Below are 14,389 nucleotides of genomic sequence, written 5' to 3' on the forward strand. Positions count from 1 at the left end.
TGTAAGACAACATTCCCCTTCCTCAAACCCCTCACAAAGGACTTTGGACGTCTTTGCTGAAGGACACCCAAAGATTTGTCTGTCTCTGTGACCAATTTAATAGATTGCAGTCCTTCATCAATATGACGGTCAAACAGAGATTTGCCATCCTAAGGCATATCTAATATCCTGCTTTGCACTTCAGGTCTGAAAGAAGTTGCTCACAGCCAGCCCTATCTACTTAGTACAGCTGCTCCTGCTAGTTCTCTAAATCCTGTTAATGAATATCCTTTGCTGTATCAATGATCGTTGAGAATGTTCTTTCTCCCTCTTGTAATATTGCTTTTGCCTCCACTTTTTTATCTGGTATGTAGCCAAGATATGGTCCTATATCTGACCTCATCTGGCAATCACACATAGCGAGAATTGTTAGAGCACTTGAGGCCCTGATAGAAGTGGCAGCAGTAGCAGTTTTTACCCTTCCTATCTGAATGTTCTTGGTGCTGATGGATTTCAAACGGCCTTTGAGCAGCCTGCATAATGACTGAATCTTCCCTAGGATGACCAAGTAAGCATGTAAGAGTATTATTTGGTGCCTTATATTTTTTATCCAATCATAGAATCACAGTCACAACTGTGGCTGGTGTTTTCATAATCTTAAAACCGTCCTCCTAAACATGAACTACTATAGGGACTGACCTGACATTTTTCCTGCCAGGCTCCTTGAAATCCTACGAAAACAGTTGTTTCCTTCCTTATTACTGGTAAGTCAAATATCTTTTTTGCTCTTTTAATGAGGTTGTAGAAGTCACATTTGTCCTCCAGTGGAGAATCCACTCCTGTAGGTGTGACATCATCCGGGGTGAGAGCCACATACTGATCTCACTGACAGCCTGAATACTGAGGTGTGCTTGCTAATTGTCCCTCTTCCTGATCATCATGTGTATCTGGTAGTGGTATTGATTGTTGCTGCGCTTTTAAAAGGTGTGGTGAAGTGTGTCAGTGTTGTAGGCATCAATTATTGTCATTTGGGTCGAGCAGTATGTGACTATGGAAAATGTTTAGAGTCATCTTTTAGCATAAGACGTAGATCTTCAACTAAGGCCCATGATATTTGCATCATCTCCTCTTGTTGATATTGTATAGCTTGCTCGGAAGCATCCATACCATACTATCATCCATCATCCTCATGCCTTACAAAAGATTAGTAGGTGCATTCCCTTTGATTCAAAGGGAATTCTCTAGCTTTGTACTTTTCTCCTTTCTATTCAGAGGCTTACTGTTTTACATTTAACTGAGTTGGGCTATACACCAGGCCAAAGTATCCTCTGTATCAAAAAGATGTTGCCATGGATAAGAGGACAGCTTACTAGGGGAAGTAAGTTCTAGCATTAGAGTTTCTGGTATACCTTCATCCAAAATGAAGGATATTCTAGAATCCTTTAGAGGTGATAGTATCTCCACTCTTCATGATGTTATTGTTTTTGTTGACGATGTTGTGATAGTAAGAGCAGTGGCTGTCATAGCTGTCGAATATATAATAGAAGATACGGTGCATATATAGACATGGTTGACAGTATTTTGAATGATGGTATTAATGCCATTGATAATACCATTTATAACGTCCTTGTCATCAACGCTGTCGCTGATACTTCTTTGGCATTACTATCATCGACAATACCATCATCGATGACCTTGTCAAGGAGGTGGTCACCGACGCCATAATCGACGATTCATCGACAGAGATTTTATCATGGTAGATGCTGTATTTTTCGTGGATGGTGTCATCCACACAGTCTTTATCGATGACACTGATGTCGACAACGATACTGATGTAGCCTTTGACGCAAACAAAGATTATGAATGCCTTACTGGTTCTATAGTGAACATCTTTTTTTCCTAAGGCTTAAAAGTGCAAAAGTTAATTTTTGGTTGTTTGTCTGAAAGGATCTTATCAGTCATTACTTCTAGGTCTGAGGAAGCAGTCTCTTCTCGTGAACATTTTTTAACAGCTTTCCTATGAGATTCTCCTTCAGCTTTTTCCTTTGAGAGTCGCTCAGAGTGTGAATGCGTTCATTTAAGAGATTTTGAAGAGGTTTCATCTTACTCTCCTAAAAAATGAATAACTTAAGATGTTGACATCTGCAAGCACAACAGCATTCCTGCCTCTATGTTTTTCAATATCTTTGTTGAAAACGGTCTACAAATAAAACATTCCTCAGCTTTATGACCTGGATGCAGACAATAAATGTACTCCTTTCTTGGAGGCTTGATTTGTAATTGGTAAACAATCCTTAGAATCTGAAGAGAAAGTACAGAAAATGTATCTTATCTGACTGAGTAAGCAGTGCTCAAAAGGACTCCCTTTACACACAATGTGCTATAGAAATCTGACCTTGCTAGCATGGGTGAGATGTGCTCTGATTGGCTCAGTTTTAGGTGGTTTATAATGATGTAGATAGGCTACTCCTGTGACTATGATAAAGCTATTCAGTGTATGTTTAACATTTTACTGTTCATTATATCTACGGTGTGATTCCCAGCACCACAACAGGGATAATTCAAGCACGTGAATCTATGAAAGATCCAATACTGCAAAATATAAGGAACTTGACTCAAATGTTCTGGAGATGTCCGAACATTCTGACATTAAATAGGAAGGTTATGAAAAGGATTTGGCTGGCATTAGGATGGAGTGGAAAAATTAAACAATGTCTAAACACATTTGGTAGTACAAACTATATTGCTGGATTGAAGGAAGACTGGGTGCTTGGGCTTTGGAGATAAAGAACATTTTGAAGCACTGAGATTCAGCCAAGAGTCCCTAGACTGAAATGGATTTGCAATGTCTGATTCTTTAGAAGTCTGAGAGCATATGAAGCAATTTTAATTAAATGATATTGTTTTTGAGGATAATAGCTCTAAATGTCAATTCTAGCTGACTGCCTTGTCTCTGCATGTTCTTACCTCCTCACTTTTTATTTTCCTTAGAGACTTTTAGCCCTTTTGCTACAATATTCTGTTAACGTTTATATTTGACAGTGTGCTCTAGAGAGGTGTTTATTTTATGCATTGTAATGATTCTATATTTGTCTATGTTCAAAATGTTCTGTCCCATGACTTTGTGCCACAGACATTACAAAGCACCTGGTCTGCCAAACCATTAGTACTCCTGCATTGTTTTGAGTCAGGTAGACCATCACTTTCCTTGGTTGTGGTGCCCACACTGGCTCTGGCATCAGAAACCTCACCCTGACTGCCCAAACGAAAACTTATGCCGATCGCCCACTCACCCTACTTAGAGTAGATGGTCTGATGTCATTTTCTACTGTCTGTCATCATCAGCTAAAACAAGCAATCCCAGGGTGTGGGACCATTTGGTTGTTTTGATTTTTAAAAACAAACTCCTGCTTTGGAAGTTTGTTTCTGAAAAACAAAAAAGGTTGGTGTGACACGTCAGAAGCATGGCGGGCACTCACCAAATTTTTTGTCTTCACTGGAGCCACCATGGCAACAACTACTGTGAAACAGAGATCACCACAGGTGAACTCTAGATATGGCAGATGGCAGCCCGGCCTGGGTGACTGAGGTAACTCCGGCCTGAAGGCCTGTGGCCTACACTCCTTATAAAAAATCAGGCCCATTATCTATGAAACATTACCAATAAAAATAATTTTAAAAAGAAGTAGCTATAATAGTGAAACAAATGAAATACTTAAGAATCAGATTCGATAATTAGTAGGAGGGGAAGATATTTGAATCCTAGACACATGTCATTTGTGTTTCTGCTCTAAAGGTGGAAATGAGTTAGTTTCAGTCAATGCTCATTTTTCCCTTCAATGGAATGGTTGCTAGCGAAAGAGAAGATTGATGTCAAGTTCCTGTGTTTCAAATCTGAACTTGTTCTTGGTATGGCACCAACATAAGTTGAGGAAAAGATCACTCCTGTGTTAATGGGGCATATCTTCAGTCGATTGTTATGATGTACAATGTGTATAGTATTATGTAAGGCCACTTCAGGATGCCAGAGCCTGCTTCTGTTACAAGTTCATTTTTTGAAGTTCTACATTTTTTAACGATTGATTAGTAGCACACATGTATTTATTTCGTATGTGTGAGTGCAGTTCAGAATCTATTCTACAGGTTTTCCTGCCTAGTGTGGATTGCATTTGCAGTGTTACAAATCAGAGAGTGAATGAGAGCAATAATAACATTTTCTAAGAGAAAGAGCAATTAAGGTATTAAGTAAAAGGAGAAAGACAATTACAGGAGGCCTAAATTCAGTGGTACAGGAGGCTGAAATTCAGTGGAGGAAAAAAATAGGCACAATTAAATATGCATTACTATTGAAATATAATTGTAACAGCCGAAGACTATTGTGTTGGCTATAACTCCACGTCATGAAACATTCACTTGGCTACACGATTATTAGTGTTGCTTCAGTAACCTTCCTTCTTCCCCTCCTACCCTGTAGCTACCTGTCTGTCATCTACCTCTGTATGGAAGACCCTTGGCATTTCCGATCCCTACTTTCAATTTCCTTCAGTTTGCAAAATGACCTCGTCTTCAACTTTACCAAATAAGAAACCTTTTCCAGAGTACAATCTGGTCACTAACTACCATTTAACTTCAATGCTCTGTGTCTGCTACCTCTCTACTCTCTTTCCGACCAATCTGCATTACTTTCAACCTGCAATTCTTTCCCTTTCTGCAGTATCCACCTTATCTTTAACTTTGTCAATATCTGCAACCCTCTGCTCATTTTAAACTGTTCCCTTGTGTATCTTCCACTGATTTTAAGCTATGTCCTACAGCAACCTTACTTTTGTTGTCAACTCTTTTCTTAATTTTAATATTGATACTATATGCAGCCTTCTTCCTGTGTTCAACTTTCTCCTGAATGCAACCTTCCACAGCCTCCAAAATTATTGAGTCTGCACCCCCCCGTCCAGCCTTTCAGTCTGCAACCTTGTCCAGTCTGCAGTCTTTAACACTGCCCATCCTTTGTGAGCCTGTGACCTTCCCTGATGTGCAACCTTTCCAGTCATACTACCTTCTCCAGTCTGCAACGTTTCCCATCATCCATCCATTCCAAGCCTTCCACTGCTGTGCAACCTTTCCACGTATCCTACTTTCTTCAGTGTGCCACCTTTCCCTTTCTTCCGTCGTTCCGAAACTGTACCCTCCCCTCACTGTGAAATATTTCATAGTCTGTCTCTGTCTGCAGCCTTCTATATTATCCAACCTTTGCCAGTCTGCAGCGTTGTGCAGTTGGCAATCTTCCTCCTGTGTAACCTTCCAAAGACTAACTCCTTTGTAAGTCAATAACTTCCCTTTGACTGCAATAATGCCCCCCCACCCCCGCAAACCTTTGCCATGCAGAACACACTGCTTGTGGAATTTTCCTCTTTCCTTAAACTCTCCCTAAGCTGTAGACCCTTTTTAAACCATGACATTCCAACCGGTGCCCCTCTTGCACACCTATTGCTAATGTTTCTTCTGTCACAACCTCCTACATCCTGCAACCTACGTTCATGAGCAATCTACGTTTCTGCACTCATTCCCATTTCAAAAGGCGCATTCACCCGCTTCCTTCACAAGTGCTGTAGTCTCTCGCTGCCTGGCTGTCCTAAATAGCTGCTACATTCTTCGCCTTTAATCCTTATCGATTCCAAACTTAATCCTCATGCAACTTTCGTCTTCTTTAACTCTTTCTCTTCCATGTGCACCCTTCATACTATTTACAGCATGCACCAGGCCACAGCTTCTAGACTCCAGCTCAAGATAACGTCTTGTCTATAAAGCCATCAGCTATGCAGTCGCCTTTCTCGGTACTGCTCTCGTGTCTGGTGTGCATTGATAGCCTCCAGTGCCTTTACACCTTCAGTACCACCTGTCTCCAGTGATGTCTGTCTACAGTAGCACTCTTGTCTGTAATGTTAATACAATCAGAGGCACTCACTCTGACACATATAACATGTCTTGCTTTCGGTGCTCATCCGGCTTTAAAAGGTCCCATGTCTGAAATGTTTCTGCTTTTTCTGTTTCATGCATTTTGTTTTTAATTCCAAGCTTCCATCCGGAGACGGAGAGGGGGTGAGTCTTGCTTTTCATGCTCCTGCCATTTCTGTCTGTGTTGGAAAAACAAAAGTCTCGCCGCTACACATGCACCAAAACAGAGAAATCCCTTCTCCAGTAATATCCGAGGACTTCATTCTGATGCATCACAGGCATGAGAAGTGACGTCCGGACAAAATCTTAGACGAACTTTCATTGTAACAGTCTGCCTGAACATTTTAGGTCAATGTGGAATTTCAGGATTCAATCTCAGTCAACTCCCAGTCGCCATGTCCATTAGGGACAAAACTCCTAAAGGAACTAATAAACACATGCCGAGTCACGTTAATAAATTGCATGTTTTGTGTAGCACTTCTAATCGATTGCTTTGCAGCCTTTCCGCGCAGTTCCTTTCCAGAGAAGATTCAAAACATCGTGCACATACCCTCCCTCATTTCCCAAGTATTAATAACTCATTCATCAAATCAAATGTAATGTTTTTATAAACCTTCTGTGTATTAGAGAGCGCATATCCATCCAAGGTATATATGTCTTTTCAACTTAGTGCAGACACACTTTGATACACTAGCCACACTTTGTATAACTACATTTTCATTTTAAAGTTATTTTTTTCTTTTCAGGTCTATGTTAAAGTTACTTCGAAACACTATAAAAAAAATCAACTGATACGTCCCGTGATTTTACAACGATTTCTCACAGTCTATAATCATTTCAAATCATCATTGGTAAAACCCAAGATGCTCAGAATTATTTCACCGATTTTTTCTTGAGCCTAGTTTGTGCAACTTGCCACTACATATAAACTATGTATTAAAATGTAAAGAGGGGTTAATGCGTTTATAAATGTGATCTCGCGAATCTGCACTGTGTTGAAGAGAAATGTAAATGCTAGATGCAAACGAGTTTTCTAATACGAGAACTGATTATAAAAATAAATCACATTTGATTTGAATAATCAGTAGGATGAGGTGAAGTCCCTTGTCGGTCTTGTCTACTTTATGTTGGATCATAAATGCAGTTAAGAACATCTGCGGTGTTTTTAATAGTGTTCATTGGGCACTAAAGTGATGTGCCACTTAAACACCACCCAAAACCCCACATTGTTTTCTTGCAGAAATTTACAATGGTAACTCCAAATAAACCTCACGGGAACTCCCCCCCCCCAAAAAAAAATATCTACATACCTACAGTCATCCTAACTTAGGCATGATGGCGGTTTCCACTATCACATGCATTGAAAAATGACCCAACCCTGAATACTGTTTACCATCAGTACACTGCCCTACACATCCCATCTTCTTTTAGTAAGATCTTCTTCAAAGTCCATTTTTATATCTCAGTACTTCTCAAATGTACCAAAGGTACATTAGTGCACCTTCATCCTGAAGCTAAACTCCCCTCTCCCTAGTGGGTACAGCACTCATTTGATTTGCCACAGCCTCTTATGCTGATCTAACCTCATAAAAATCTACAAGTAAATGCTTCCACATGCCAAGGATGGACTTTCGTTCATCTAGCTCCTGAGATATTATATGGAGAGAAATGCTCTGGAAGCAAATTCTATCTGTCCCATATGGCTCGATATTGATGTAGTGACAGAGATCTAGTTTCATTCTCTGTTTTCACTTGTAGATATGTTTCTTACTAACCTTACATGCAATCACCTCAGCATGCCACAGAGATAATCTGACACTGCAGGGACCATTGGGATGGGGGGGGGAGGGGGGGTGGTGTAGGGCTGCTAATTCACTTAGTAAGTTCTGTCAGCTGTAGCACATACCGTTCATGTTGCTGACAATCGACTGACACACATCAAACATCAAGTATGCATTCACTGTTCATTTACACAAGGTTCAGCAAATCTATATATCTTCACAGCCATCATCAATCCCCTTCCAATCCGTTACCCAACTTTTAGCCATCTCTATATTTTTTCCATTTCACTATTCACATTTCCATCCAGCTCGTTCTTGTTTTCTTCAATAAATACATCTTTATTTTAGTTATACCTCTATTGCGTTTCTTTGTGGCCTTATATCCAATGGTTTCTTTACTGCTTTATCTGTATTCATCTAATTACTTTTTCTATTCAATAAATATTTCTCATTCTATTAACTTCAGCCCCATCTCTGCGCTCTTTATGTGTCTGTAAAACGTATCTAGCTCATTATACTTCATCATCTATGCTTCTTAGTGTCCTTAATTATTCTACTCCAGCTCTACATTTCCATGTCATATGTTTCCAACTACATCTCAACATTCTTCATGTCTATTTTCCATTTAATTGCTCTTCCATTTGTTCTTTGGGCATGCTTCTCTTTAAAAATCCATCAACCAATTATTCATCTCTTGCATGCTGCCTTTCATCTTTTTTATTCTACTGCACCTTCTCAATCATGTTAACAGTGCAACCTTCTTGGATCCATGCTCTGTATCAATGTAGTGCTGATCTATCTGTTCCCATCAAATAATTTCTTAATTCTCATTTAAATCTCACTCTCTCACTCCAGTTCTTTATTCCACTCTCTCTTATTTGTTCCAAATCACTTCATCACTGCTCATACTTCTTTTTTTTGTTTCCCTTTTTTGATGCTGTTGATCAGTCTGAAAGTGAAAAATTACTAAGGTGTGTCTGAGCCTAAAGTTTTAATGAATTAATACTGTAATGTTGGTTGGTGGTGAGTAAATAAATTAGTATTCTCCAAAATAGCTGTAATTTCCCATCCTTTGGGATTTACAAGCAGGTCAAGGCAAGGGCGATGGAGGCAGGGATGACTCTCCTTTTACCTACGTTGGAGACGCCCAGTTCGGCCACTGCTAAGCAGAAATGGTTTCCTGTCTGAATTGCAGAGAGGTTGGATGAGATCCTTGTGGCAGCGGAGCCTTCCTTGCGGCAGGACATTGTGGAGGCAGATTCCAGAGCAGCAACGGTGAAGCAGCGGCCAACAAGTCGGCGGATTACTCCAGCAGAGATCAGTGTAAGAAACTCATATTTTATAATATGGAGGTTTGACAAGGGAGGGTGGAACATAATTCCTAAATACGTGGGGTATACTCTGACGACAGAAAGGAAGATTCGGATATCTGGAGATTGGAATTAGAAATTGAAAGTGGATGGGCTAAGAGGATCTAGGAGGGTGGCCGGCAGAGGAGACTGTAGCTACGTGAAATTGGACATCCAGGAGTGTAGAGACAAAAGAAAAGGAGTCTGAAGAGGTCAATGAACACAAAGAGATAGGCACAACATCATGACATCATGATAATTTTATGTTTGACAACTGACTAGGAAAGAAGAGAATCAAATTGCAAACAATTATATTTGAATTTCTAGAGGAAATAAAATACAATTAAGAAAAGAACATTTAAACTCATGGTTCACTAGGTGCCAGACAATACCTGTAAATACAAATGATTCACTTGTCATAAAGGGTTTCTTTTGAGAGCACATGGGATTCCACTCTGAAGAGAAATGGTGAGTTGTGTATTGATCTCTAGCTGTGCAGTTTGTATGAGAACAGCATGATGGGGACCTTTAAATACTTAAATCGTATCTCTGTTGTTAATTACAATGCAGAGCAATGTACAGGTGGAAATGTAAATAAACTGACGCATTGACAAGAGGGCAACGCAGCCATGTCAACCAGACATGCCTTACACTATAAACATACCAAGTATATTGCCCTAGTGCTCATACCATTCGTAAAAGCTATACATCTTCATTTGAATGGCTTTGCACTTTAGCCAAGCTAGGCAGCTTTTGAGCCAGCCACCTAGTTTTGCAGTTCTAAGTCTAGAGAAAATGGCACTGCCATGTTTATCATGTGAGGAGGAGAGGGTCGCTACAGAATGGCTCTGACATTTTACCAGAGGGGTCATTCTTGTTAATTTCCGCATTCTGGTTAAGACCTTGAACTGCATTCATCTCCCCATTATAACAATGGACTGCTTTTTGTCATACAGTGTTTAGAATACACTTACTAATAAAGAATAACCTTTCAGAGGGGCTATAATGTCTTAATAAAAACCGAAAATGTACCTGTGGGCAAATTTATTTCTCCATTAGTTCATCGTGGGTACCTTCTTTAAAACCTTAAACTACATCTCCCTTGTGCGAGATTTCAATGGATTAAATAGTAATTTTGAAAAATGTTTAAAACAATATTTTAATACTTTCTGCTGTCATTTTTTTAAAAAAAGAACACAATAAAATACAATGTATAAAATACATTCTCCTAAAATGTCAACTTTCATCCCAAAAATCTCAAACTGAAAAAAAGCACAGTGCAGATTAATGCATACACGCATCACCATTTATGGATGACAATAACAACACTGCTGCTTTAGGTAATCCAGGTTCCCCAATGTCCTAGAATCACAGCTATGTAAATAAATATGGCAGTTGAGTGTGATGGGAACTCCTGAGGAAGGGTCCAATAAATGTATTTCCAGCTACTCTCTTGGAAAGATAAAGAGGGAAAAGTTAGGTTTTAATTATGCAAACACACTGAAGTGTCCGTTTTGGAGTCAGAGACAATGCAATAATATTTAGCAAAGATACAACATGATCTGCAGGTGGTCATTATGCAAACCATACAGATTTGAATCTCTCTTATTACGGCTGCAGTGGCTGTTGTACCCACATGGTACCTCAAAGTGGCCTTTTGGTTTTCCAGTAACACCCAATAATTAGCTATTGTTTATTTAAATGATCAAGTTTACTTGGTTTACGTGCAAACCATTAAATAATCATAATAAAAGATTTAGTGTTTTTTAATTAAAAGAAGCATATCTTATAACTAACAGCTTACATTCTTACAGGTAGGATAAAGCACGTCATGCAACTATTTGTTTTAAATGTAATTAAAATAATAACGGGCTCTTTTAATCATTGCCGATCTGTCAGTTGTACTGTTGCTGTAGTGGAAGCAGGCATTGTTCCTTGAGAGCTCTTCTGTGATCACTATAATCATAGACACATTTCCCCTCTAAATGGTCCCCAACTAAGAGGTGGAGGGTGCTTTGGGTAATATAAGCTCTGATGTTATTTCATGCAGCAGGAATTTTGGTGAATCGATAGTCAGGTTTCTTGTTTCTCATTTACAACGTCATGAAAGGTCACAACACCATCATGTGGACACATTTTCCATCAGTTATATTCAAGAAAATGTTCGAAGTATGCTTACAAGATCGTTATGGTTTTTCTTGATCTAGTGTTACATGCCTTTTATGTTTTCCTGATTTTGTAAGTAACACTTTGACAGCATACCTATTACCCCAACTTTACTTGTTTTCTGTATAATATAATGAGAACACTTTCAAAAGCGCTAAGATTCCCTAATTTTCATTCTTCTCATCTTAGTTGAGTTTTAGAATCATTAGGTCACTTCTCCTGCTTCAATAGTCTGTTTTCATAAATTCGTAACAGTTCCAATTACAAACAGTTCAGATGGTACCCTTCCTTAAATACATATCTTTACGAAAATAACACAAAATATCAATAGTTCAGTGTCGATCCTTGGCCACTTCCACCAGTTGCCGCCTAATTGGCTAAAATGGTGTTTATTGCTCAAATCCTAAAACAAGCTTCTCTTACGGCATGTATGTCTTTTCTATCTCACGTTTTCCTCCTGTTCAAGGACTCAGCTGTAGGATTTAAATTGTTTTCTACCCTTAAAAGCTACTATTTTTGAAGCACTGATCTTTAAAAAATGCTTTAAGGCATACTAATTAGGTGCATTAGGTAACATTGCAAACCTATCGGGGTTAGGTCAGAAATAACCATTTCATTTCCATACATCAGTACATCTTATGTAGGAGTAGCTAGTTTCAGTGGGAAATTCTTAAGAGTTACAGACTGAATTGGCAGATCATAAAGATATAAAGAGAAACAAAAAAGAGGAGATAGTGGGCAAATTTGATTTGGGTAATTCTTCATTTTTAGCATTGGTGTCAAACATTTATTCCCCCCAAAAGTACTTTAAAAAAAATTGAAGCATGCAGTGAGATTAATTAATCTCAGTAGGTTAGTCAGAATAGCTAGGGCAGAAAGGTTTCTTCATAATATGTGATCAAATGCGGTGGAGAAATCAATAAAAGCAGCATGGACAGTCTGGTAACTAAATATTTGCCTTTAATAGTTTGTCCTGTAGCAATATTATCAGTTACTGAGCAGCTGGGTCGAAATCCCTATTGCTTGCAAGGAATCATATCTTTCTCCAGGGCCCAAGCCTGCAGATATTCCAAAATACTCCTAGCAAAGGTCCTTCCAATCGCATCAAGGAGAACAATTTGCCTGTAATAATTGAAAGCTTTTTTAGAACTTTGGAATATTGGGGGATCCATTGAGGACAATGGAGTGCTATGGGCTTTGAATGATAAAAGCCTGGAGCACCAACATTCCAATGTTTGTCTCACAGCAACAGCTGTGAACAAAGGCCTCACAGAGCCTGAGGGGATTTTAATCCTGTCAGACTCCCTGAGGTCTTTGTTTTATTTATTAGAACATTCTGCCCTCTAGTGGCGGAATGTTCTAATACCCTTATGGCCCACTTTAGCTGGGCTATACTGGCCATTAAAGACCTGCACCCTTGTCAAAGGCCCTCGCCTTTGGCATGGGCCTTTAACGCAGGAATATGCATTTCATGGCTGGTGTAGCCCACTATGTTTGGCTATAAAGCCATATCTGCAACCCTTTTTGTGTAATGGTATCATAATGTTCCTTGTCCATCAGCGGGGTATATTACCTGTTTTACTGCACTGAGAATAAAAGGGGGGATGGGTGGCTCAAAAATTACCCCAGAGTTGTGGATCACTTTTTAATACTATTACCGGAATCTGATCTTATAACATATACCTTGCTCTATTAAAGCAATAGATTTTTTGATGGCATGTTGGGGGAGATATTTTCTCATAATATTGGTATTAGGGTCTGTTAGACTTTTCATCCTTGGCGTGGTCTCCCTTAACTTTTTGCCTCTGTTCCCCAGGTTGTTGATGTGTGCTGGACTCTGATTTTGCTGTTTTTGTTACTCTGGGCACTTTACCACTGCTAACCAGTGCTAAAGTGCAAGTGCTCCTGTTTAAATTATATGTAAGTGGTTCATCCATGATTGGCATATTTGAATTACTAGTAAGTCCCTAGTAATGTGCACTAGAGGTGCCAGGGCCTGTAAATCAAATGCTACTAGTGGGCCTGCAGCACTGGTTGTGCCACCCACATAAGTAGCTCTGTAATCATGTCTCAGACCTGCCACTGCAGTGTCTGTATGTGTATTTTTACACTGTAAATTCGACTTGGCAAGTGTACCCACTTGCCAGGCCTAAACCTTCCCTTTCCTTACATGTAAGGCACCCCTAAGGTATGCCCTAGGTAGCCCCAAGGGCAGGGTGCAGTGTATGGATAAAGGTAGGACATATAGTAATGTGGTTTATATGTCCTGACAGTGAAATACTGCCAATTTCGTTTTCACTGTTGCAAGGTCTGTCTCTCTCTCATAGGATAATATGGGGGCTACCTTTAAATATGATTAAAGTGTAGATTCCCCTAGAGAGTAGATGGACATGTGGAGTTTGGGATCCCTGAACTCACAATTTAAAAATACATCTTTTAGTAAAGTTGATTTTAAGATTGTGCGTTTGGAAATGCCACTTTTAGAAAGTGAGCATTTTCTTGCTTAAACCATTCTGTGCCTCTGCCTTGTTTGTGGATTCCCTGTCTGGGTCAGTTTGACAGCTGGGTTGGTTTTCACCTCACACCAGACAGTGACACAAAGGGAGCTGGGGTGTGATCTGCATTTCCTGATTAGCCATCTCTGCTAGGAGGGAGGGGTGGAGTGGTCACTCTCATCTGAAAGGACTGTGCCTGCCTCTGACAATGCTGTCTCCAACCCCCTGGTGTGTGTCTGAGGCCTTGCCTGGGCAAGGCAGGATTTCACAAGAAGGTGTGAGTCCCCTTTGAAGGAAGGTGACTTCAAAGACTAAAATGGGTATAAGAAGGGCACCCAAACTTACAAACTTTAGAAACACTTCTGGAATCAAGGGGAACCTCTGCCTGGAGAAGAGCTGATCGCTGAGGAACAAGTGCTGCCCTGCCTGTGACTGTGCTTTGTGGAGCTTTCCTGCAGTGCTGCTTCTGCCAGAGTAAGAGGGCAAAGACTGGACTTTGTGTGCCTTCCATCTTGAAGAAGAAATCTCCAAGGGCTTGATGTAGAGCTTGCCTCCTGTTGTTGAAGTCTCAGGGATAGCAAAGACTTCTTCCTGCCAGCACCTGGAGTCTCTGGAGAGACCCCTACTCTGCTCTGTGGTGCCCTTCCAGTTCCTGGGACCCTGAAAG

The 14,389-nt window shown here is 39.9% G+C and overlaps 1 protein-coding gene across 1 annotated transcript in view; it reads left to right on the forward strand.

Moving 5' to 3' along the window:
- SHANK3 (SH3 and multiple ankyrin repeat domains 3) overlaps nucleotides 1-14,389 on the forward strand; it is a 1,519,554-nt gene that overhangs the window by 1,326,538 nt on the left and 178,627 nt on the right. The window contains exons 20-21 of the mRNA XM_069229472.1: nucleotides 6,052-6,075; nucleotides 8,908-9,035. Coding sequence (XP_069085573.1) covers nucleotides 6,052-6,075; nucleotides 8,908-9,035 — 152 coding nt within the window. The remainder of the gene's footprint in view (nucleotides 1-6,051; nucleotides 6,076-8,907; nucleotides 9,036-14,389) is intronic.

This window comes from Pleurodeles waltl, chromosome 4_1 (assembly GCF_031143425.1).
Source record: "Pleurodeles waltl isolate 20211129_DDA chromosome 4_1, aPleWal1.hap1.20221129, whole genome shotgun sequence".
In the NCBI taxonomy this organism is placed as follows: domain Eukaryota; kingdom Metazoa; phylum Chordata; class Amphibia; order Caudata; family Salamandridae; genus Pleurodeles; species Pleurodeles waltl.